General features: G+C 46.4%; 2 protein-coding genes across 2 annotated transcripts; both read left to right on the top strand.

Moving 5' to 3' along the window:
- The first annotated feature begins 2,127 nt into the window (after positions 1-2,127).
- SMIM28 (small integral membrane protein 28) lies at positions 2,128-15,439 on the top strand. Its single transcript, XM_037844608.1, has 3 exons — positions 2,128-2,235; positions 5,452-5,773; positions 15,099-15,439. The coding sequence occupies exons 1-3, from the start codon at positions 2,128-2,130 to the stop codon at positions 15,437-15,439; spliced, it is 771 nt and encodes a 256-aa protein (XP_037700536.1).
- On the top strand, positions 15,295-21,155 carry HEBP2 (heme binding protein 2). The gene is made up of 4 exons (XM_037843221.1): positions 15,295-15,685; positions 16,084-16,219; positions 16,981-17,161; positions 20,597-21,155. Exons 1-4 carry the CDS (start codon positions 15,605-15,607, stop codon positions 20,793-20,795), a joined length of 597 nt encoding a protein of 198 aa, XP_037699149.1. The 5' UTR covers positions 15,295-15,604; the 3' UTR covers positions 20,796-21,155.
- The last annotated feature ends 5,556 nt before the right edge of the window (positions 21,156-26,711 follow it).

Here is a 26,711-nt window from a genome sequence, read left to right as displayed (position 1 = left end):
AGTGGTTATTACCTTCTGATTTATTATGTATCTTATTTGTGTGATTTGATTATTTCTCTTGATCCTAAAATACGTATCAATAAAAACAGGAATCTATGCCTTATTTATTCTCTGCTGGATGAGTGTCAAGACTACAGGTGCTTTATTTTATGTTTTTGATCCAGACTTCCAATTTGCCTTTCAAGAAATGAATGTATTTAAATGAATAGTCAAGGGGGCTAAGGTGGTCCGTGCTGGGCATAGTATTGGCAGCACTACTGTCATGCAAGAAAGCAGACCTGTGCTGACGTGTGGTTCGAGATTTACCTAAAACAGGAGCAATCAATGGAACAAGGCAACATTCTAATTGAAATATAAAATCAGCTTACTCCTCAATAAGAAATAAAGGGATGGAATGGCAAGGAGTTCCACACTAGGAAACTGATGACAGCTTTGGGGAATGTAATGAAAACCTGAACCACAAATAAACATTTTGACAATATGCCAAATTCCTTCTTTATATTTAAGTTCTATGGGAAGGGGCTGTCCTTGAAAAGGTAATGAAAGCTATGGCTCCTCTCAAGAAAAACGCTCACATATATTTACAAAGTTTCACTTAGTTTTAAGAGTCTACCACTCTCTGAAACCCATCTAGAAATCACCATGGCCTAGTGGTTAAGAATTCCAGTTTAACCAGAAAAAGAAGAAGAATCCTAGTTAAGAAATATTATTTCGGCATCAAGACAATTGTTTTGGTTTGATAAAGCTGCTGGAATGCAATATACCAGAAATGAGTTGGCTTTATAACGGGGATTTATTAACTTACAATTTACAGTTCTTAAGCCGTGAAAATGTCCAACTCAAGTCATCAATAGGAGGACATCTGGACTCAGAAGATAGGCTGCTGGCATCTGGGACACCTCTGTCACATGGAAAGGCACACGGCTGGAGTCTGTTGGTCCTTCACTCCCAGGTTTTGTTGCTTCCAGCTTCTGGTTCCAGTGGGTCCTCTCAGCCTCTCCAGGGCTTTTCTCATGAGCTTCTCTCTATTTCATCTCCTGCTTCTCTGGGCTTCTCTGAACTTCTCTGGGCTCCTTCTGTGTGTCCTTTATCCTCTTATAAAGGACTCCAGTAGGGGAATTAAGACCCATCCTGAATAAGGTGTGTCACATCTCAACTGAAATAACCTAATCTAAAGGTTCCACCCACAATAGGTCTACACCCACAGGAATGGATTAAAAGAACTCCTTTTCTGGGGTACATAACAGCTTCAAACTCTCACAACGATCATTCAAATGGAAATGATGATGCTTAGATTAGGATGTGGGTAGCTGTAGCTTTGGGTTCTAACATTTTGAGTGAGTCATTGAGGCTGAAATTTACTCCACTAAAAGAGAATTCAACAGCCATGGCTTATTCATTAAATGCTCAATCAGTACGTCAAATTAAACATCCCAAACTTACATTAGTGAACATAAAAATCGAAATTTTCTTATTTTAAGTTTGATATAAGTAACTTTATAAAGTTTGCAAGATAATCAGAAAGAAGGCTATTTAGATATCAAAAAATTGATTCTTCTTTTTTTAAATTGAAACCAGCAAACATTCCATCCACTCTAAGCTACTGTCTGTCTGGCTTCCAAGCGATGTTATCATTAAGCATCGTTCATCTAAATATTCAGTAAAATATTATTAATGAGTCCTTGCTCTACCAAATACCCATCCTCTCTGAACCATAGAATCCAGAACTCATTAAAGGGAATTCAGCTGGGGAGAGATGTGGATAGGGAAGCGAGAGGGTGTTATTTACATCCAAATATGAACAGCAATTCATTCACAGAGACCAGTCGCTGCACTGTGATGTCGTGAATGCAAAAACTGCCCCCCTGAAACCTTCCCATAGCTAACATCCAATGCCAACCCTTGTAGAGACGGAGGCCTGGGAAATCCATCCGAGGTGCGGGCTTGAAGTAGTCAGTCCTGAGCCGTTTCCCTGGTTGGTTTCTCTTCCCTGTCATCTGTCATCAGAGGACAAATTACCCTTGCCCTCAGCCCAGCCCCGGCCGGCTGGAGCCAGGCCAGAAGCCGACAGCTGTGCACAGATCCGGGCGCCAGGTGGACGAGCGGCGGGCGCCGGCCGGACTGGGCATGCAGGACCTGCCGGGCAGCAGCTGGCGGCAGTTTGGCCCCGCGGGCAGGGGCATGGACGAGTGGCTGAGCAGCGAGCCCAGCCTGCCCCTGGAGACACAGCTGCAGGTAGGTACATGGACTCATGGCTTTTCCCTTAAGGAATCTCTGCCAGCTTTAAAACAACAGGACTTATATTGTTAGGGTATCAATATTTTGTGGCAACATTTTGCATAGTGGGTGTGACAAAAATATGAACTCACTGGTTGGCATGGTCTAAGGAAGCAACTCGAAAGTTATATATTTTCCACCATGATTGAGCTAAGTGAAACTTGCCACAAATATATTCTAAGGGTCAAGGAACACCCGAAGCTGGGAGTTTATGCCTTCTGGTTGCAACTTTGTTCTTTGCTCAGTAAGTTATGCCTGTACACACACAAATATGGGATTCTCTTCAGTTCTCCGAGCTGAACAATGAGCCCTGTTTCTAAGAAATGGGAGGAACTTAGTGTCTGACCTCAGGACGGGGCTTAGCAGAGGACTAAGGAGGTCTGTCTCCTTGTTTGGCAAATCACCAAAGTGGTCTCCATCAGAGGCAGTATTCAAAGAAACCCAAAAACTCAGAATTATTTTTATAATCAGAAGGGAAAAGATTGTCTCCTCTGGAGACATAAAGAAGAGGGAAACAAACTGATTTTGTTGTTTTCTGGAAAATCAACTCATGAGTTGGTATTTAAGTTCTCCAAAGCCACCTTTTACAGGAAAAAATATAATACATATGTTATAATATATAAATTATGTATGCATATTTTAATGATATATCCTTCTACAGTTATGCCTTTAATTGGACATTTCTTTGAAATTTTCCCTGAACAACAAAGTCCTTGAGTCAATATGCATCATGTCAGAAAAACAAAAGTTAAGAAACAACTTTGAGGGAAGTGAACAAATTAGAACATTTGACTCTGAGTGAAGACATCCTTTCCACATTAAAAATAAATAAATAAAAATTTTTAACCAATATACTATGAATCATTAAATAAGCAAATTAAGGGCAACTTAATAAATTTGTCCTGTAGCCCTGTGCACCTCTTAATGGAAAACAAGAGGAGTTCTTTCTCTCAAGAAGTCGTCCCAATCCGCTGTATCAGATCAAAGCCTTCCAGAGAGACTTGGACCAATTCCAGGAGTGGACTGTGCCATTCATTTCTTCTCTCCCCAATTTTTGGAACTAATATTAATAATGCTGGAAGTGGCATAATTGCAAGTACTGAAGTGTGCAGGGTCTACTGAATAAAACCTTTTTAATAAATCACACTAAATACCCTGCATAGCCATGAATGTTGAACCTACAGGGTGTAATGGAGAATTTAAAATGTGATGTCTGCAACTGGCCAGAAACTGTTCTTTTCCCTATTTTAAGTGGAGAATCAGGAAGAAAAACAGGTAATGCGAAATGGTCCATGTTTATCAAGGTTGAAGAGTGATTGTTTTAATAACTAAGGTAAATAATAGCTCAACATTTTTAGTGATTCATCTAGAGAGAGAAAACAAATCCTAGTTAAACTTTTTTACTCCAATTTGATTTTTTAATAATTGTAGTAAACCTATTTATGAGTTCATCTACTCTTACAGATTTTGTAAGCAAAATCCCTTATAACATCACAATTGATGTTTAAGTTAATAATTCTGATAATAAACTAGATTATGCATGAGAAAACAGAAAGAACCCATAGCTGAGAAATATATTCTAAAATTACACAAATGAAATACATTTATGTTACTAAAAATTTTTTTCTAAAAAGACATCGATTAAAACATAAATCTAGTCATGCCAGGTTTATCTTCATTATATTTTCCAGCCTTCTCAATAGTTTCTAGATGACTTCTGATTATCTTTTGTATTTTATTTTCTAGAAAATTTGACCATATGCAACCGTGTAATATAAATATATAAATATCTATTGTTCACCAGGTACTTTACCCATATTGATGCATTAAATTTTCATGCAAACCCTTCAAAATAGATGCTGTTATTTCCATTACATAGAGGAGGAAAACCCTGCCCAGCAGGCTCATGAAGGGTCCAAAGTCACACAGCTATTAGAAGGTGAAACTGGAATTCCAAACCAGAGTGAAAACCCCACAAACATTGCTCTGCTTCCCAAGAAAACCTTTAATTTTTATGCAATTTAAGCTAATTTAAGCTAAAATATCTTAGCTCATATCTTATCAAGGGCAAAATATCTGGCAGTATAAATGTTAAATAAACCCTCTAATTCTGTGTCAAAATAGCACACACAGGAATACATTCTTTGCGGAGTATGACAGAGGATCAGCAGTGTAGAAACACCAGTCTCTAAAGAGGTCAGGAGTTGCGAGGTGTTTGTCCTTTCCACCAAAATCGAGGAGCTCACACCCTTTAATTATTATGAGTTTTATTTTTAAGTAAGTCAAGAGCTTCATTTTCTTGTTTATTTTAAACAGTTAGGAGGCTTTACACTTCTTTTCTTTCCCCCTTACTAGCAGATGTGAACATTTCCGTTTGTTCCTGTGTGCTTTATATGGTGTAAGAGCATTCCCACTATATATTGCTTAATTATTGTCTACTAGCTTTATTAAAAGTGATGTCTACAATCAGAAATGTATCTAGCTTTTGTACTGCTTTTCTCCCTCACTATCGAATGTCAAGCCTATTATATAATTATATTATTCACTCCATTAGGAACCACCATTATTTTTGTGCACTTATACTATAAAGCAGTGTCCCTTAGGTTACCTGAGGATTTATCTGCAACTCTTTAAAAAAAAAGTTCTAAATTTTCTATATTATTTATCCTAAAAATATTGCTGAGCCCATTTAAGGAATTTTGAAAATTTCAATCTTTATAAGCATCAGATATCAAACCAGAATTCAAATATCACTTATATGTGATATGAACACATACAATGTGAGGTTTTATTCCAGAATTAAAGAACTTAAGTAAGTCCCACGATCCTTTTTGTGGTAATAAAGCGGTATTGGTCTGATTCTAAATACAATAAATACATAAATAGTAGGAGTTCCCATTCAAAGAACGAGTGGTGGAGCTACAGACTAAAATTTATTCCAATATGTGTCGTTCGGGAGAAATGCCATAGGACATCATCCCTGCATACTTTCTGACACTCGGAGCTCACACTTGACCATGCAAACTCGCTTTATTTCAGGGAGGCTCCGGCCATTGGCCTCGCTGGGTGCTGGCAGGGATTCAGAGTAAAGGGTGAAGGAGGAGAGCTGCAGGCCTTGAAGACGCAGGGGACTTCTCTCCCGCTTTCTAACTCATTTCCACCCCCTAACTCCAGGGCACCCGGAGGCTAAGTTCCTCCCAAGAAGACGCGGAGCCCGTCCTGTGCATCCTCCTCCCAGCCACCTCCCTGCTCTTCCTGGCCTTTCTGCTGCTTTACCTGTCCGGCCGCTGCAAGGCGCGCAGGGCGCAGGGACGAGTCTTCAGCATCGACCTCCCAGAGCAGCCCCCAGGAGGAGAAGCGTCTGACTTCCTGCCGGCCTGGCCCCGGGGCGGCGAGCAGGACTTCCCACACTCGGCTCTGACCCTCCTCTCCGTGGGCTCGCCACCCTCCTACGAGGAGGCCACCAGGGACCCCTCTGGGGGAGGCCCCAGACATGGTTGGCATGGAGAGGGCACACCTGGCTTGGGGCACCTGGCTTGGTGCACCTGGCTTGGATCAGCTGGATTGGCTGAGCGAAACTAAACTGCTCTTGGAAAGAGTTCAACACCAGCGCCTGACCCTTCGTAAAGCCCACCTGAGAAGCGGGAGAAGCCCACCTGGCCCCGATAGCCGCTATTTACTGGTCCTCTCCTGGATGGATGGGCGCTCTGTTTAGGCTGGGGAAAAGCTTGGCAAACCGATTTCAAGTTCCTCAGGGAAAAGTTTCCCCAGATTTTTCTAAGGAGACTGGCCTCTTCTAAAATGTGTAATACCCCTGAGAAAAACAGCCCATTGCTCAATTCTGTATGAGTTGAGAAAGAAATTGGAATTGCAAATGAGTAAAGAAATCTCTCTGAAGGGAAAGAAAAATAAGAAAAGCTGGCAAGCCAAAAGGTCATTGCTTTTGCCACCAAATAAAACTTTTCTTCCTATACCAGTTATTTCAGGGCCTCTTGGTTTCACTTCTGATAGCTTCAGATTAATAGAAAGTTCTAGAAGGAAGAAAAGATACCTCTACAGCCGCAGTGCAGAATTGTTGTGTTGCAACTAATAGTGAAATGTGTTCTGACATTAAAACTGACATTTGCAAACATTTTACTTAAATAATTAAAGCATGTGCAGTTGCCTCTGTTGTAGAGTTTCTCTTGCTCTCACTCACCTTCTGATTTGCTTCCTTGGCGGGGAGAGGAATTTGCCTTCCTTACACAGAAATGTCTCAGCTTACACCTGCATCTGTCACCTTTACCGAGCAGTATCAGAGTAGAAATCAGTTTAACATTGGAAAAATAAAGGTCAAAATGTTGGATCACCTGGTAATGAGAACCATAGGTCATTAGCTCTAAGGAAGATCTTCAAAACCACATAGTTGAAATTCTTGCTTTAAAGATGTGAAAACTAGAGCTCAGTAAGTTTGTGTGACTCTTTCAATGCTGCGCTCCTGTTAACGGCAGCCTCCCCTACTGGTCAAAGCACCTTCCACTACACCACATGAGCTCCCCAGAAAATCCCAAGGGTGGGATTTCAGCCCCTGCTGAAAATGTCTTCATTTCCTTTAAAACCAGAAGAAAACATGAACTTTAGGGTCAAAGATTATATTCATCTTTATACCAGTGCAGCCGTAAAATATAATGTAGTTTTTTGTTGTTGCTTGATTTTTTACGGAGCCTACTGAGGCAAAAGTGCCCAGGGCCCACAAAAGTCTGTGGCTCAGGAAGGAAGTGATCTCATTCTGGGCAAGCAAACTTCAGGCAAGAAAACAAAACAAAGGACATCTGAATTTTTCAGGGGGAGTAAGAATGGATTTCTCCCTTCCCTTCTCTACCCTCTCCCAATGGCCCACCCTGGAGTCCGTTTTTAATCCACTGCTGACCTCCCAGGCCTGGCGCTCATTCTGAACATGTAGACCAAACAAACTGAGGGGGACGCTATGCAGAGGAGCCTTGGCTAGGTCATGGAACGTTCCAGAAAAGAGCAGGGTGGTTCCTCTCCCAGGGAGCGGGAGCCTTGAAGCCCTGTAACACCTGTGTTCCAGCAAAGTCCTGAGGGAATCCAGCCCAGTTCCCACCAATTCTGTAATTTGTCCTCAGCAAGAAATAATGCAATAACTCTGTGGCAGCAGTGAAAGCCCCAGATGTACGAGTTAAGGGGAACGTCTTCTTTGCCCCCAAGTTTTTAGGAAACACTTCTTAATCAAAGGACCTATTGGAAACAAGTTCCCCAAGCCACATCAGGAATTTACTTTCTCTTAAGTGCTTTTGAGAATGAGGGCCATCTAATTGTGGAGTATTTGGTCATCTACTTTCACTTCTAAGCATGCAATTTTTAAATCAATAAGGGTGCCCCTCTTTTTTAATAAACACTCACCGGGGCCTCCGGGGTTATAGTCAGCATTTCTTGGATTAAAATGGATGTTTTAATTTCTAAAGGAATTTCCAGCTTTAACTTTGGCATTCTTATCCTCAACCCCACATACGATGAATGCTTCTTCCTTCTCTACGGCTCATGGGGTTCCCAGTTGCTCCTAAAACCACTCAATCGCTCTCCAGGTGTCTGATAAATTCTATGACTGGCACTCATTCAACATTTATCAAGCAATTATGTATCAGGCTCTGGGCAACCTGCTCACCTGCGAAAAGGGCTCCATGGATTGTTTGTGTCTAAATAATGGATGCGTACTGTAATTCTCATCAAAGCCAGCTGAAAGAAAAGGTGGCATTCATTAAAATACAAAGTTGCTACGCATTTTACAGTTATCACATTTGAGACAGTGGTGACTAGAAAAAGACCAACTATTTAGTTATGTTGTGGTGGCAGGAGTGACCCCAGAGTAAAACATGACTGGACAGTGTCAGGGGAAGGCCAGGACCATTTCTGGGTTCTTTGTTGTTTTTAATGGACCGCTGATGGGGTGACTGTAATTGTAAGACCCTGTGGATTATAAGATACATTCTGATTTCAGAGATAGTAAAATACGAAGACAAAAATATGTCAGAATTAATTAAGTGGGTTAGCAATTTAAGTATCCCAATTGTTTTTATATATGTTTTCTTTTGTCCCAGAGAAGAAAAATTCAGACATGAAGCTGTGTCATGGAGGGCTCAAGCCAGCTGTGATTCTGTGTGGGTTTGTGAGCTCAGTTTGCTCAATGGGTATGCTTGGCCATCAGAGAGGGCGGTGAGAGTTCTCTTGGGTAGGAGGGAACTTGAATTTTAAGAGTAATGACTGCCATGCTGACAGTTGTTCATTGGGACAGGCAGTTATGTTTTGGGGGGAATTAACTGCTAGCGTGTTCTCCTTCCATCACACAGAAGCAGCCTCCCTAAAATGCCCACTCAGTGGTCCCAGGCTGCTCCCGGGACCCAGGTAGGAGAAATTGAACTCCTCATGCCCACACATTCCTGTAAATTGTGTCAGATTATTACTCCTTCTTCCCTTTTCTCACTTTCTTCAACCATTTCTCAAGGGCTCTGAAGGATTGAGATGAACTTTGACATTCTTCAGAGTATCACACATGCATTTATTATTTGATAAACAATAATGTCAGAGCTGCCACTTCCAGATGTCTCCACAGCTGCCACTGCACTAGGCACTTGGTTTATATGGCCTTATGTTTCTTCTTATTACCCTCTGGAGTAGATGTAATTATTATCCCCTTTCTTTTTTTAATTAGAGCAGTTGTAGATTTACAGAAAAATCATGCAGAAAGTACAAAAGTGCAGAGTTCCCCCATATATCCCCCTCACACATACAGCATTCCCTATTCTCATTTCTGACTCTATGAATTTGCTTATTCTAATTATTTCATACAGGGAGATCATATAATATTTGTCCTTTTGTGTCTGGCTTATTTAACTCAGTAGGATGTCTTCAAGGTTCATCCACGTTGTAGCATGTATCAGAACTTCATTCCCTTTTATGGCTGAATAATATTCCTATGGGTGTACCACATTTTGCTTATCTATTCATCAGTGGATGGACACTTGGTTTGCTTTCCTAGTTTAGGAATTGTGACTAATGCTGATATGGACATCAGTGTGCAAATATCTGTTTGAATCCCTGATTTCAGTTCTTTGGGGTATATGCCTAGAAGTGGGATTGTCAGATCATATGGTAATTCTATATTAACTGTTTGCGGAACCACCAAACTGTTTTCCACAGTGACTGCACTGTTTTACATTCACACCAACAATGCAGGAGTGTTTCTATTTCTCCACATCCTCTCCAAGTCTTATTTTCTGTTTGTTTGTTTTTTAATAGAAACCATTCTAGTGGGTATGAAATGGTATCTTATTGTAGTTTTGATATCCATTTCCCTAATGGTTAATGATGTTGAGCGTCTTTTCATGTGTTTAACAGGCATTTGTATATCTTCTTTGGAGAAATATCTCTTCAAGTCTCTTGCCCATTTTTAAATTGAGCTGTTTGACTTTTTATGGCTGAGTTGTAGGATTTCTTTATATATTCTGGATATTGAGCCCTTATGGGATATGTGGTTTCCAGATATTTCCTCTCATTATGTAGGTTGTCTTTTTAATTTACTGATAAAATCCTTTGATGTGCAAAAGTTTTAAATTTTGATGAAATTCTATTTATCTAATTTTTCTTTTGCAGCTCAAGCTTTTGGTATGGAGCAGGACCAAATTTTATTCAACACCTTCTATGGCACTATACATAGGAATACTCTTCCAGTGATTACCCTTGAAAAACAAATCACCCCAAATTTAGTGGCATAAAATAAACAACCATTTTCTTCTTGTGCTCACAGATTCTGTGGGTTAAGAAGTCAGAAAGGGTCCTGCAGAGGGAGATTTGTTTGCTCCATGATTTCTGGGGCTTTGGCTGGGCAGACTCCAGGATGTCTGCAAATGTGTCACTGGAGGGTGCTGGAATCATCTGAGCTCTCTCCCTCATGTGTAGTGGCTGATATCAGCTGTCACTCGGCACCTCAGCCAGGAACCTGCCCACAACTGTGGGGCTGCTTGGACTTCCTCCAGCATGGTTGCCTGGTTCCCTGCAAAGAGAACTAGGGGGAAACTTTTTATGATCCAGCCTTGGAAGTCACAGGGAGTTACTGGTACTATAGGCACAAGCCTGCCCAGTTTCAAGGAGAAAAAACACAGACCCTGTTTTAGTTTCATTGATTGATCAAGTAAATACCATGCAATGAGGTGGTTTAAACAATGGAAGCTCATTAGGTCATGGTTTTGAGGCTAAAAAAGTCCAAATCATGGTGTCATCAAGATGATGCTTTCTGGGACTGGCTGCTGGTGACCCTTGGTCCCTAGCTCCTCTGTCACATGCAATGCACGTGGCAGTCTCTCCTGGTGTCTCCCTTCTCTTCCAGTTCTTTTTCAGCTTCTTGCTTCCTGTGGCTTTCTTTCTTTCTCTTTTTCTGAATTTCATCCTCTTATAAAGGACTCCAGTAATAGGATTAAGACTCATCCTGATTGAGGTGGGTCACACCTTAACTGAAGTAGCCTTAGCTAAAGATCCTACTTACAATGGTTTCACACCCACAAGCATGGATTAAATTTAAGAACATGTTTTTCTGGGGTACATACAGCTCCAAATCACCCCAGATCCTACCTCTGGATGGGAGGTGTGTCAATGTCACAATATAACAACAACATGTTGGATGGGAGATAATGTTGCAACTATCTTTGGAAAATAAACTCTGCCACAATTATGGAATGAATGACCAACAAAAGACTAAGTGATAACTGTGTCTGACCAGCAGTACTTCTCTCCCATATTTCGGGTTCTTCTCCTTTTGAGAATATAGGTTGATTGCACATTTGCACTCCCTTGAGGTTAGCCAAAGCCCTCTGACTTCCTTTGGCCAATGAAATGTGATGGAGGTGATGGAGGTGACACACCTCCTACTGCAGGAAGCGTGTGACTGCTGCTGTAGGACATTCGGGCCCTCCCTTCCCTGCTGCAGTGAGCTGGAGCCACGCTGCCCCACCCCGGTCCAGTGTCAAGGGGCGCTGCCCTGAGACTCGCCCCAGCCAGCAAGGACTTGGCATGAGTAAGAATCAACTGTTGTTCATCAGCAGTGAGCCCTGAGTTTGTCTGCACCCCCCCCACCCCGTGAATTTGTCTATCCAGACCACACTGCCTATCTGCTCTTCAAATACTGCCTATTTATGGCAGATGAGGAGTATTTGAAAGATCAAAAAAAAAAAAAAAAGGGATTATATAGCATATGGCAAATATGGGAAAACACTGTCTTAATTGCTTAGAGCTGCTGTAACAAAGTACCACAAACTGGGTGGTTTAAATGATTTAAGACCACAGAGCTCTATCGTCCTGCAGTTCTGGAGACCAGATGTCTGAAATTAAGGGTCGACAGGGTTGTGCACCCCTGAAGCCTGTGGGGTTCTGGAGGTGGCTTGGTGGCACCTGTGGCATCACTCAGTCTGTGCCTCCATCACGGGCATCCCCCCAACTCCTGTCTCTCTCCTTATAAGGACCTCGGTCCTATTGGATCAGGGCCCACCCCACTCCTGCCTGGCCTCGTCTTAGCTCATCACATCTTCAAAGACCCCGTTTCCAAATAGGATCACATTCACAGGACCTGGGCTTGGGACTTGAACATATCCTCTTGAGGGACACAATTCAGTCCATAACAGCTAGGAGGTAAAATCCTTTCTCATCTGGCACTGGGAATGGAGCCAGGAGAGGGGAGGGAAACCCCCAGAGCCCTCCTTCTCACTGGAAACGCTCAGGAAACTCGTGCCCCCTTCCACCCCAGCTTCACGGACTTTGAAATGTGGAAAGCAGGACTTCCCTCAAAATTTGCTGTAAAGCTTAAATAAAGTATCTGGTTCATAGTGTAACACAAACTTTTAATGTATTTATTCTTATTGTATGGAAAGAATTTTTTCATAATAAATCAACAAGAAAACTAGCTTGATTATTTTGAAATATGAATATAAAACTTGAACCTTCCAAATTTCATTAAATTTGTTCTATCTGAAATCCTGTTATTTTGAAATAAATTCTTTCCTTCCCTTCCTTATATTCTTTTATATGATGAATTACCACCCTGTAAATATAGATAATGGGGCCTCATCATCTGCTGTTGCCTTCATTAATTGTATATTACATACCTTATAACATTAATGCCCCCAAATTTAGTCTCAGTTTTGCTACAAACAAAATGTCTCCACATCCCAAAATAGGCATTGGTAACTGTAAAAGTTATTCTTCAAATTACAATTAAAATAGATTTCTTAAGCAACAAAATAGATTGCTTCCTTTTGCTCTTGAAAAAAATGCCTGCAATAAAATAAAATTATATTCTCAATTTTGCAGTGTCACCTAAGCACCTGCTAGGGGAGTTAAAATAAACAGGCTACTGCAAAGGAGAGGCTAAACCTGTTTATAATTGTGCCTAAGAGTCTCCCCCTGAGAGCCTCTTTGTTGCTCAGATGTGGCCTCTCTCTCTAACTAAGCCAACTTGGCAGGTGAAATCACTGCCCTACCCCTACGTGGGATCTGACTCCCAGGGGTGTAAATCTCCCTGGCAACACAGGATATGACCCCTCGAGGATGAATCTGGACCTGCACTGTGGGATTGAGAACATCTTCTTGACCAACAGGGGGATGTGAAATGAAACAAAATCAAGTTTCAGTGGCTGAGAGATTTCAAATGGAGTTGAGTGGTCACTCTGCTGGGCACTCTTATGCACTATATAAATAACCCTTTTTAGGGTTTAATGTATTGGAATAATTAGAAGTAAACACCTGAAACTATCAAACTCCAACCCAGTAGCCTTGACTCTTGAAGATGATTGTATAACAATGTAGCTTATAAGGGGTGACAGTGGGATGGTGAAAACCTTGTGGATCACACTCCCTTTACCCAGTGTATGGATGGACGAGTAGAAAAATGGGGACGAAAGCTAAATGAAAAATAGGGTGGGAGAAGGGGAATGATTTGGGTGTTCTTTTTTTACTTTTATTTTTTATTATTTCTATTCTTTCTGGTGTAAGGAAAATGTTCAGAAATAGATTGAGGTGATGAATGCAGAACTATATGATGGTAGTGTGAACAGTTGATTGCATGCCATGGATGATTGTGTGGTATGTGAATATACCTCAATAAAATGGAATTAAAAAAATAAACAGGCTATTTAAAAGTGTTAAAATTCGTTATTTTTCTTTCACTACCTAATTCAGATTTTTGAGAGTAGATTTGATATGACCGCTAGAGAGCGTCCGCTGTCTGGAGGCCTGGGAAGGGGGAGTGAAGGAGAGGAAGTTCTCTGCCCTAAGAACACCAGCCCACACAACAGAGTATCATTAGGTGGTAAAAGAACGCAGTCTTGATGCTTGCTTCAACACAGATGAACCTTGAAACCATGATGCTAAGTGAAAGAAGCCAGACTCAAAAGACCACGCACCTTAGGGTGCCATTTACACAAATTGTCCAGGACAGGCAAATCTGCAGAGACAGAAGGCAGATTCCTGGTTGCTGGGGCTGGGAGATTGGGGAGTGAAGGCTAGAGGGTATGTGGTTTCTTGTTGGCACAGATGAAAATGGTCTAAACTTGATTGCAGTGATGTGACACAACTCTGGGAAGAGACTCAACACCATTAAGTGATGCGCTTTAAATGGGTGAATTGGATATGTGAATTTTATCTTAAATTTGTTACCCCCCCAAAATAATAATAATAATAATATAAATCTGACCCAAAAATTAAAAATTAAAAAATATCTAGGGTTCGGCCACTACCCTGCACTCCTCAGCCAGTCAGACCTGGTGGGATGACTCTCTGGGTTTGATGTCATTTCCGGGAAAGGTCAAGAGGCCAGTGCAAATCAGGATTCTGGCTGCCTTCTAGGTGTCAGTGAGCTGCGGGAGTGCTGGGCCCACAGCTGCTGATGCAGAGGCCAAAGTCAGGGTGGGCAGGTGCTGCCCCCTCCACCTGGAGGACAGGTGCCCTCCCGCCTGCCACTGAACGCTGGGGGCGGGAAACCCCACAGGGGAGCAGGGCCTCGGCTCCCCACCTGGGAATGCGCCCGTCTGCTGACCTGGCTCCAGTGCACTGGGGCCTGGGGAGGGGGTCCCGGACCAGTCAGAAACACCCCAGCGAGACACCAAACATCCATAGGGGGTCATTCCAACGTAAGTGCGGGGCAACCGCTCCAGGTACACACCCAGAGAACTGCAGACAGACCCAAACAGGTACATGGTTCCAATAGGCCAACGGTGGAAGCAGGATGCACCACAGGTGGTCTGTCCAGACCAAGGAAGTCCCCTCAGTCACAAGGACGTTTTGAGACCTGCTACCGCAAGGGTGGCCCTGGAAGACATCAGACAGATGAAAGAAGGCAGGCCCGGAAGGACAGATACTGAATGCTTTCTCTTGGCATGAAATATCTGGAAAAATAAACTCACAGGGACAGCAGATTAGCGGTTACAGGGTGGGGGAGGGGTGGGGAGTCCTTGCCTATGGGGTAAAGAATTTCTGTTTGGGGGAAGATAAGGTTTTGGAAATAGTGGTGCTAGTTGCAAAACACTGTGTTTGTAATTAATGTCACGGAAGCATACCATTTAAAATTGGTTAAAATGGCAAATTTTATGACACATATATATGTTGCCACAATAAAATAAAATAAAAAGGCCGAGGAGGGACGGACCTCCAAAGAAAGCCCAGCCGACAGCGGCCCTGCAAGCCCGGCTCCAGGCAGGGTCTGGTCTCTCCCCAGCCCCGACCGGGGCCGAGGTCCTTCGGGGGAACCCGGGAGGCGGGAGCGTCCTATCTCGGCCCAGGCCCGGGCTGTGTCCCGTTGGCTCCGGACCCCACACTGCGGTTAGTGCGTTGGTGGGGCGGGACCCGGGCGCAGGAGGACGGCCCCCCGGTAGCCGGGGCGGGACCCGGGGAGCAGGAGGACGGCCCCCCGGTAGCCGGGGCGGGACCCGGGGAGCAGGAGGACGGCCCCCCGGTAGCCGGGGCGGGACCCGGGGAGCAGCAGGACGACTCCCCGGGTGGCCTTGGCGGGACTCTAGGACCGAGGGCGGCCGCCGGGGCCGGGGCGGGACCCGGGGAGCAGGAGGACGGCCCCCCGGTAGCCGGGGCGGGACCCCGGAGCAGGAGGACGGCCCCCCGGTAGCCGGGGCGGGACCCCGGAGCAGGAGGACGGCCCCCCGGGTGGCCTTGGCGGGACTCTAGGACCGAGGGCGGCCGCCGGGGCCGGGGCGGGAGCCGGGGAGCGGGCGCGCGGCGCCAGGTGCGGCCTTCCGGACGCGGCTCGCCAGCTCTGTCGCGGTGTCGGCCCATGGCCGAGGTGGCCGAGCCCGAGCCCGGGGCGGCCCCGGAGACGCCGGCCTGGCAGGCCCCGGAGCCTGCGGGCGCCCAGGTAGGGGAGGGCCCGGGCAGGGGAGGGCGGGGGGCGGTGATTTCGGTAAAAGGTAGTTTCCGCGGTGGCCGCGAGCCCCCGCGCGGTTCCTGCCCCAACGGGACCGTCCGGGCGTCCGCGGAGACCTGGGCGCCACGTTCCCCCGCGTTTCCTCTGCGGTGGAGTAAAGGAGCCCATCATCCCCGAACCCGCGGGGTCCCTCCGGGCCGAGGGGCTTCCCGGGTGCTCGTTTTCAAGGCGGAGGGCGCCCGCCGAGCGGCGAGTGGCCCTGCGCGCCCCGAAGGCACCGGGACCCCGGGGCAGGCCGCGGGTGGGCCCGAGAGCCCGGCGACCCTGGTGGCGCCGCCCGCGGCCTGCGCTCCTGGAACGGCCGCCCGGTGTGCGCTGTGCCCCTCCAGCCCCGAAGTTACGAGATCCGCCGCTACGGCCCCGCCAAGTGGGTCAGCACCTCGGTGGAGTCTCTGGACTGGGACGCGGCCATGCAGGCCGGCTTTCCGAAACTGAGCGGCTACATCGAAGGCAAAAACGAGAAAGGTGAAAAAAACTCTTTACTCTCATTATCTGCATGGTGGCGGAGTCCCCGGGCTCATGGTTGGCTTTTAGCTTATTACAGAAATATCCTTTATAATAGAAAAAGCACCAGATCTCCAAGGCTGAACGTTGGGAGCCACGGGCTCTCCTTGGGCCCTTAGCCCTGGCGGAGACCCCCGGGGTGTTCCGTCCCACCTCTGTGCTCTGTGCTTCTGCTGGGTGAATCGGGGCTCCGTGTAACTAGTGAAGGACGCCTTCAGGGTAATTTGGTGTCTGGGAGGGTGGACATCAGGAGGCAGGAAGGACAAACAACACAAAATGGGGAATCTCAAACAGCCTCTGGTTCTGTCTTGCCGCTGTTTATGTTGGAGCCTGTTAGGTCTATGGACATTATGGGACCATGTAGGGTCCCCTATAGGACCTCATGGGACCTATGGGAGCCAAGGAACCTCAGTTTGGGAATTGCAAAAAAAAAAACAACCCTGGGCCGGGTCATGTTTAATTTGCCTTCTATTCCTAAAACTGTAAAATTTGTTAACCAAAATTGCTGATTGCTCACAATGTGTTTAATGTGGGCAGTAGATACTTAGCGTTGACCTTTTTTAAAGGTAAAACTTATCCTAAAGGTAAATATTTATATCAACAGCATAAAGTAAATAAGAAATTCAGCTAAAAATTAATACATTAAGTGAAAAATAATCTTCAACACAACAAATTTACTCTCCCTTCCCCTGTGCATTTAAATATCCGTTTTTGTGACCCAGAGATGAAAATGCAGATGACAGCCCCAGTGACGAGCTTCGTGCAGCCGGGCTCAGGCCCTTTTAGCCAGGCCACGGTCACCATCTCCCTGTACCTCCCGGCCGAGCAGCAACCGGATCCGCCCCAGCCCTCAGAGCCCGGCGTCTTCATTGAGGACAGAGCTGAGATGACCGTGTTTGTCAGGTGAGTGGTGCATAATTTACACGTCTGCTGATGGCTGCTTTCACCTGCCAGCTGGCGGTGTTGCCCCTCTGCAATGTCACAGGCTTTTCACCCTTGCATAAACACAGTTCTCAGGTATTGCATGGTGCATCCTCCTGGCTTAGTTTTATATATGTCCGAGGTCTGTCACAGGATATAATTGGTTCAATTAATGAAAATATATCGAGTACCTTCCAGATATGACACAACACAAATTACACACACACACACACACATACACACACACACACATAGAGCACAAGATTGCCCTTGCTTGCAATCTAGTTAGACCTGAACAAAAATACCTGAAAGCACAGCATGCACTAATTGTTGCCTGTTGGATCCTGCCTGCCCTTTGTTTCCCCTTTTTCTCCTTCCCTCCACCACTAACCTGCAAAAAGAATGTTTTTCTCTGTCTCTGCTTCCTCAGCTCCCATGTGCTCCTCAGAACACCTCCATCTGGGTCACTCCCCTCACCCCATCTCCTTGGAGCCCCTCCAGCTGCCCTCCCCAGGGCCCTTCTGTTTGTCACAGGACTCTGGACCTCTCCCACACCACTGGCAGCAGCCGAGTGCTGCCCATTCTTGTTCGTTGAACCTGTTCATCCTTGAGCTGGCAGGAAGTCACTGCCTTGTCATTCTTCTGTTTCTTTCCTTCCGTTGGCTCCTCCTCTACTTCCCAGCCTAGGAATTACACCTGGATGCCAGGAGTTGACCCTCATTTCCTTGCAACCTTCCTCTAGGCCATCCACTGAGGTGGTTCAACTCCCTGGAGTGACTCTCACTCTATTAATTGTCTCCTGCCCTCATTTTCCTACCTGTTGGACGTCTCCCTTGGGGCTGGGGAGGGCATCAAATGTAACAGCTCTAAAATGAGCCTTCCTCCAACCCCCCACATCTTCCCTGTTCTTGCAGCCTGTCTGCCAGGCCCCTCCCCAGCCAGGAACTGCACGTTCGTCGTCACTACACTCTTCGCAGACAACTGGTCCCCAGATCCCACCCATTGTCCTCAGAAACGATTTGTGATTCTGTTCCCATCCCCATGGTTCCTTCCTCAGTCCTCATCTCCCGGGGACCTCACCCAGGCTGTCTTTGTACACCCAGTGGTCTGGCAATTGTCTAGTGTCATTCTTTTACATGTGGCTGTTCAGGTGTCCTACCACCATTTGTTGAAAGACTCCTCTTTTTCCCATTGAATGGTCTTTGCATCCTTGTCGAATAATTGAACATATATGTATGGTTGATCAGTCTGCACACTGCCCAGCTCCTAGCAGAAACTCTAGAGCTCATTGGCCTTGATAGAATTCTTTCTGACCATTCGACTGCTATCACCTCCCAGCTGTTGCAGCAGCCCTCACGCCCCTCCCCTCCTGCACACCAGAACCCATGATCTTTCTTACCAACCACAACAAAAAATCCTACCTGCTACTCATGTTGGCTTCCCATAGCTTCTAGGACAAAATTCAGGTTGTGCTCAAGTGGGACAGACACCCTCCCCGACTTACAGTGCCCCTGAACTTCCCACCATCTGCAGAACACAATACACATTTTACGAAAGCAAAAAATGTTCCTCCACATCTTTTTACCTTTGACCTCAGGCAAGTCACACAACTTTTCCCTGTCAAAATGTCCTCACCTGTACAATGTATATAATCATATCACCTATCTCATGGGGTTGCTGCAAAGATCAAATGAGTTAATTAATGCAAAAGACTTAGGAAGTGCCCAGGAGACCACTGCAAGCTCTCGCTCCCTCTTTCTCCTCCTCTTCCTGGAGAGCCCACATCATCCTACAGGGCTTAGAGCAAATGACATCTCCATTCAGAGGACAAAGGGTGATTTCTAACTAGGGGGTTCAAGATTTGGTTCCAAGGAAGATGTGGGCTCTGAAAATAAATTCCTTCTAGGCAGAATACCCTAACACATGGCTATTCAGAGGGAAATAAGTCATAAATTTAGTAGCCAAACATTTCTGAACACATGGTTCAGAATTATAGTCAGTTGACACGATGGAGATTGTCAAGCAGTCTTATCAACTCCTCTGCAATGTTTGAGTTACAGTATCTGTGCCTACCTGTATTCACACACATATTCAACGAGAATTTGAAGGTTAGTAGGTGAGAGGAATGAGTCTAGACACTGGGTACACATCACTGAATAAAAGGGCGTGGTCTGTACCCCAGAAAGCTTCCATGTTATCTGAAGACTAAAACAGGACTAGTTTTTTCCACTGGCAAAGTGATAATAACACATATTTGTGAAGGCGTATCAGGACTCGTTTCGTTTCTAAGAGTTTCTTATTCTTAGCCTTCAAAATGAAATCCATCATGTTTACCTGTTGGCAAGACTTCCATTGCCGTTGTACAGTCAGGTTTTAATCTCGGGATATTGTTGTTTACATGCTTTAAAATCTGTGCTTAAATTTTTATTCTTTTCCCCCCATTTCTTCTTTAAATCTTCACCTGACTTCCCTTCCCTGTCCCCATGGCCTCCTCGTAAGTGGCCTCTGCAGTGATTGCCCCCTCGGATCTCTCCTCCATCAGTCTGCCTGTTCCTTCCCCAGAGCAGACGTTCCCTGTCTGCTCAGCAGCCTTTGGGGGAATCTCAGAGGCCTTTCGGTGATGCACAAGGTTCTTCCATTCACCGTCCTGGCCTCATTTTGTGCCTCACTATGAAAAGTCTTTGTAGTTTTGCATTTTGTACTCTTTTCCTTTTTTGACCATCCTCTCTCTGCAGGGGATGCGCTTCCTCTGTCCAGCAAAAAAAGTCCTCCTTTCCTGGCCCAGTGAGATGAGCCCCTTCCCTGCCGCCTCATGTCCTCAGAGTTCCTACAGCACTTTGATCCCACCTCTGTTAAAACCCATCTCAGGCTGTGAAGAGAGAGCTGCTAGAATGCTCGTCTCTTCCATTAGGCTATACATTCATGGAGGTCGCAACCATAACCTATTCATCTGTAATCCAATGCCTGTTCTTTTCCTGAGGAGAAGAACAAAGGGGAAATGTTCCATAGAGAATGGAGAGTTTAGGAGGGTGTTCTTATGGGGTATGGGGTGCCTCTTGCCTCTGCATCACCCCAGACCTGCTGAACCTGCATTTGGGCAGCCTGCCCAATTTGAAGTTGGAGAAGCACAGCGTGAGAGCACTGACATCATATGGATTCAAGACTGCCTGCCAGCAGATGGGACCTCCACCTCCCACTGGGTCTCCTGGGCGTATTTGACATCACATCCACCTGGGAACCAGAGGGGCTGGGTCAGTTCCTCTGCCAAATGGGGGCAGATTGGAAGCTGTGCTTTGTACTGCGTCATGCCAACAGCCCTGCCCTTCTTTTCAGATATATGTTGGTATTACAGTCTTCAATTGTACATTGGGATAGATGATTAAAATCATTCATGGCTATCCATTCTTTCCTTCATAGGTCTTTCGATGGATTCTCTAGTGCCCAAAAGAATCAAGAACAGCTCTTGACGTTAGCAAGCATTTTGAGGGAAGAAGGCAAAGTTTTTGACGAAAAGGTTTACTACACCGCGGGCTACAACAGTCCTTTCAAATTGCTTAATAGAAATAATGAAGTGTGGTTGATTCAGAAAAATGAACCCTCCAAAGAAAACGAGTGAGAGATGAAAGAGACTTCCATTGCCAGGGGCAAAGCTTGTGTTTAGCAGACATCAACACGACCTATAAGTAAGTGTGTGTCTGGCATCTTCCAATGGCGAGCAATCCTGCGACTTGAGCTTCTTTCCAATGTGCCTTTTTAATGCTCAAAGCTTTATCTGGGTACACAGATCAGAAAACGGGGGCAGTATTCTATAACCATGTAGATTGGCAGTAACTACAGTGATTGGTCTTTCTATGGGGATCTACAGAAATGCGATGCTACTTCCCCTCATTTCCTTCATCACAGTTGGGTTGCCTTTTGGTTTGTGTCATTTGGCTGTTATCCCCTCTAGATATTACCAATAAAAACTTTAAAGATGTGTCCTGTGTCAAACTTTTAGGCTGTCAGGTAGGAGAGAGGTGAAATTCGGCTGGACACAAATATCAAGTTATCGTCTACGGCTGCCACGGTTACATTTTCTGTTGAACCCTCTTTCCCATCCCCTCACTGACCCGCCATACAAGAAAACACTCACAAGACCCAGGAAAGTTAATATTTCATGACAGAGAGTAAGTTTTTTTTGAAGATAGGGTCTTCTTATCCTATTGTGACACTTAATAAAGGAACATTTTTTTTTGAAGAAATGTATACAAACGTAATTTTTAAGTTCACTAGAATTTTTAAAGTGCGTACTTTATCTAGTATTTCTAGAGGTCCATAAAAATGATAAGTTATCCAAAGAGTAGGTTGTTGTAGAATCAAGAAGGGTAGAAATCCTGGCCTAGTTGCGTTGGAAGATGCTTGTCCTGGAGAAGATGAAGTCCTCTTGAGACACCTGCTCACCTGCCGTGGGGAAGGGCCTTGGCTTTACCGTGGACTCCTGGGGCGGGGCGGAGAAAAGCAGGTTGGAGCTCAGGAACTTCCCGACTGAAAGCTGCCCACGGGGGTGGCTGGGTGGGTGTGCGCAGGGACCACGTGATCACAAATCGGGAGATGACCAGTTATGAAGGAGACATGAGTGTCTAACAGAGGAAAGGATGGGCCAGATGATGCTGAAGGTCCCTTCAGGCTAAGGTGATCCGTGTCTTCGCTTGAATCTCCTGAACCTGGAGACAGTAGATGGGGGCTCCTATATAACAGTTTCCATAGCTAACAGTTCCGGGTTGCCTTCTTCATGCTCTGTTCTAATTGTTTCTCTTGAAGAACCCCACTGAATCTTTGGAGCGACCCTATGAGGCACGTTTTATCATGTCTGTTTTACAGATGAGGAAATTGAGCTGCAGAGAAGTTCAGTCACTTTCCCCAGATCGAATTTTTTTTTTTAAACTTTCTCAAAAAATTAAAAATACAAAAATTTCAAACTTTTTCAACTTGTCATGTTAGGTACAAAGCTAGTTAGATTTCAGGCTTTAAAATTATTATGGATATAAATTTCTTAAATCCAGGAATTATTTTTCAAAGGTATTTGCTTGAGTTGCTTATTGAGTTTATTGGTTCCTTGCCTTTTTATGCTTGCATAAAGAAATTAAGTTTATTAGTGCATTCATCATCGCTAGCTGGAGGACACCTTCTAATCCCCCCACCCCCACCCCCACCTGATGAATGTCCTCCACAGCTAGGAGGGAAAGCTTTCTAACATTTACTCTGTAGCCCAATATAAAATATACATCTCATATTCAGTCAGTCCCATTTTAAGCTAGAGAAGCATATTTCTGATGACCAAGATTTAGTTGTAATCTGAATCATGTTCAATAAAAAATTGATTTTGCCCTTTTCAAGTTCAGGATGTCCCTTTTTCCCCTCCTCTTCCTCAGATCATAAATCAAAACTTTTTTTAGCCCTAAAGTGTTCAATCCAAAAAGCAATGAATCACAGCAATGAATCAGTTATTTCAATTACATGGTTGATGCAAATTATGAAATACCCCTTATATCAACATTTTTAAAGATTTTTTTCTTCTCTTATCTGATAGTTGGAAATACGTGTCTAGACTCTTCCCCAAGGCACACATTGTGCAGTTGGTCTAATTCTTTCTCCCAGGTCCCTGCTCCATCAGTCAGTGCCTGTCCTCTCCTCTTCAGTCTCTGCTTCCCCTACCAGATGCTGGGGTCACTCTGCTCCCCAACAACCTCAGAGTCAGCCTGCCTCCCCCCACCATAGAACTGCCCCGGTTTCCCCTAGATCCTCATATAAGACAACAGTCCCATATCTCCCTTGCCTTGCCTGTCAGATTTCTCTGGAAGGAGTGTCCGATGGCCTCCCCGGAGCTCTGGGCTGTGAGGAAGGAGCTAAGGGACCATGACAGGATGACAGGGAAGAGAGTGGGCAACGCCCCAGCCCCCAGTCCCCACTGCCCTCCACTCTGCTCCCCACAGGGCCATGCCCTGTGTTTATGCATATGCCCGTTCTTCCTAAGGTTATATGTTAAAGTCTGAAAGTCATTTACTTCACCTCCATGCATTCATTCATCCCTTAACCCCCTAAAAACGCTGCTTCCCCCCAACAGTCCCTGGGAATGTCATCAACTTCATTCATTCTCAGATCGGTCATTCTGGAGTCCCTCTCGGTTCCAGGCACCGTGCTGGGGGCCGGGGCACACTGGTAAGCCAACATGCTCTTCCAGGACCCCCTGGTCACCCCGCCCAACAGTGCCCACCAGTCTTCTCGGTCCTCCACCTTTCTGCTGAGAAACAAGCAGAGAACGACACAGACAAGGTCCCTGTCCTCTGGGGTTTGCATTCTAGGGAGGGACAGCCCACATACAAATGCGATTATTTTAAATCACAGTGAGTGACATAAAGAGGGTGCGAGCTATGGTGAGGGACAGGGTGGCTGGCAGGGCGTGGGGGGCTTCACGCAGGGTGGCCAGGACGGCCTCCCTGGGGAGGCGATGTGAGGCTGGATGACCACAGGGACGCAGTCAGGTGCGAGCCGGGTGAGCTCGGGCAGAAGGGCCTGTGTCCCAGGAAGGGAAGTTCTGGACCCGGGACCAGAGCTGCTTGGACCACCTGCTAAGCCAAAGGGAGCTGGGCTCCTGGGACACAGTCTCTGAGCAAAGACAACTGCTGCTCTAATTCAGGGTTTCAGGAAGCACAGAGTTCAAGGATTCGTGGGACTTTCTGAAGCATTCAGGGGGCTATTGAGCTGTGGTTCGGGTGGCTACAGAGTGGGGCCACTGCTGATCAGCGTGATAGAGAAGCCTGGCTGAGAAGCGAGGTTACCGATGGTTTCTGCAGTTACTAGTTCTTGTGACCAAAGGCTGGTGATTTCTTTTCTGGGCTTCAGATTATGGCAGACAACCCCAAGAAAGCACCAGCCTTGCAGCTGGGAGGATGGGGTCACCCACAGTCTCCACCTGTTACCACTTGCAGGTCCCCCTGATTTCAATATAAAGACACAGCGGGTCCTCGGGGGTAACTGGCTGATGACTCAGCAAGGCGGTGGTCCGAGGACCTGCCGTTTCTGCCCAACCCGGAACCCCCCTGAGAGCCTTTGCTGCAGAGCTGCTGGGGGGACACAGAGCCCCAGATCTCTATTGGCACCTGGCAGCCCCCACACTCAGTCCTGCTTTGCCCCTTCCTGGAGGTATAATTTTGCCATAAATCTTTTGTATTCCTAACACCACCTCAGCATCAAACTGGCACAACTGGTATCAGAGTCCAGGAACGTAGGTAAGATCTTGGGCCTGGCAGGTCGTAAGGCCCCATCCCTGGAGGGAAACTGGTGCACATGCAGCTGCTGACATGGGGAGGTGGCCCCGTGACGGAGGCAGTGTAGAGCGGACAGGCAGACCGGTGCATGGCTGGGTGTTTCAGCCACGAGAAGCATAAGGAGGACAGAATGGAAAGGTTGTTATTACGCTGCATTAATGCCCGGCAGGTGGATGAGGAAAAGCTGAGGTCAGTTAACAAGCAATTTAAAACAAAGCTGAGGGCTTTGGTAGCTTGCCAAGGAGCGCCCGCGCATGCAGCAGGCAAGCCGAAACAGCTGACGGTCAAGCACCGGAGCTGATGGTTAGAGTGACTGAAAGCCAACAGCTGTGCAACGAGCCAGCCTGTTATGTCAGGGTCAGGACCAAATCGAGGAAGCTGAAACACCTTCACCGATTTTGACTCCCTAGATGTTTCCGGACATTCCGAACCTGCAGCGGTGGCAGTGGCAGCATGGACCTGAGAACATGGACAAGGCTGGTCTGGATGCTAACTGATGAGCAACCTGCTGGCAGTGGGCACCTGTGCTGAGACCCGGGCCGCCAGAGAAGACCAGCTGGTCATCTGATGGCAAATGGACTACGTCAGGCCGTTCTGCCCTGGAAGGACCCGGGGAGACACCTGCTCTAGGTCTGCAGCTTCCCTTCCTGCCCACAGGGACTTCCAGAACATCTGATCCACCACATAACTTACCAAATGTGTGAGCCACGTGTACCGTTCAACCAGGGAAATGGCTTTAGAGTGAAGGAGGCGTGGGGGCTAGCCCATGACCATGGGATCCCTCAGTCCCATCACATGCTACTCCACCTAGAAGCTGCTGGCCTGACGGAACGCTGGTGTGGCCTCCTGTGGCTCCAGGGTGGGGGCACTACCCTGCCAAGATGGGCACTGTTACCTGGACATAGTCTACATACTGAGACCTCACATGGTGCTGTGCCCACAGTCAAAGGCTCTATGGATCTGGGGATGAGGGGTGAAGTGGGGGTCTCCACCACTCCCACAGAACCACCAAGGGACATAGCTCTTCTGTCCCCACAACTCTGACTCTGCAGGCAGACACCCGTTCCCAAAGGCTGGACCCCTCCCTGGGTGACACAGCACGGAGCCCACTAAACCAGAACCTGCGACTGCTACGCCACTCCCTGGACATCTGCCTTGACACCCATGGGTGTGTTCGCAGGGTAGCTAATCATGTAGGTGCCTTTTCCAATAGATCTGAGGCCCTTTTGTGCAGCTCATCCGCATGTTTCTCTCTTTGGATTCCAGCACGCTCACCTCGCACGTGGGAGGTATTCAGTAAACGGCGTTTCTTTAGATTCCTCTAGCCCTTGTTTGCTGAATATGTTGGCCTGTGTGGAAGGGAGTACAGGAGAGCTGCTTGAAAGAAGCTGTGCTGCAATAACTGGACAGTGGCTTATAGGAAAAAGGACCTCAGGGATCAGGGCCACGTTTGATTCGAAGGACTCTCCTTTCACCCACCAGTGTCCCTATTTCCTGCACAGTAAATCAGCCTGCAGTGCTCATTTCAGGAAGGAACCTCTGCCACTGGGAGACAGAGCCTGTCCTCCTGGGACACCCACCCCGGGCATGGGGCCCAATCAAGTCGGGGTGCAGAAGTGCCCTGCTTTCCTGCCCTGGTCACCCTGACTCCATCCCCCAGGAGAAGCGGCAGATTATAGTCAGTTCAGAAACAGAAGGGGGCAGAAGTCAGACCAACGTCGAGGCCATTTCCAACGGGCAGACCAAATGATTGCTGGCTTTTCTTCCAATGATTGGAGAAAATAAGGCGGAAATGTTAGCCCTGGGGCTTCTGCCTATGACTCTGGCACTGAGAGTCTCAGGGTTTAAGGAGGGGCGTCGCCAACCCTCCCGAGGTTTTTAGATACAACATGGCCCATGATGAGAAGGCACCACGCATCTCAGGGGTGAGTGGAGCCCTCGCTGCCCTACATTTCAGGGATGCCTGTGAGTTCCTCTCTCCCCTGCCCATCCTCTGAGCCATCAGTCCACCGGTACTTCATAGTTATTCCCAAGTCCTCAGGACACGACTGAGGTTGGGTTCTGCTTGTGCCATCCAGTGTCACTATCACCCGCCCCCTCTCGAGTGTCCCCACCTCCCACAGATGCCTGGTCCTCGCTGCTGCTGTTTGTACGCCGCAGAGCCCTCAACAATCCTGTGCAAGACGACCTAGCTCAGGACTCGAGGCAGGTGACAAAGAGAAAAG

Source organism: Choloepus didactylus, chromosome 7 (assembly GCF_015220235.1).
Source record: "Choloepus didactylus isolate mChoDid1 chromosome 7, mChoDid1.pri, whole genome shotgun sequence".
Lineage (NCBI taxonomy): Eukaryota > Metazoa > Chordata > Mammalia > Pilosa > Megalonychidae > Choloepus > Choloepus didactylus.
This window is presented reverse-complemented; position numbering and strand designations above follow the sequence as displayed.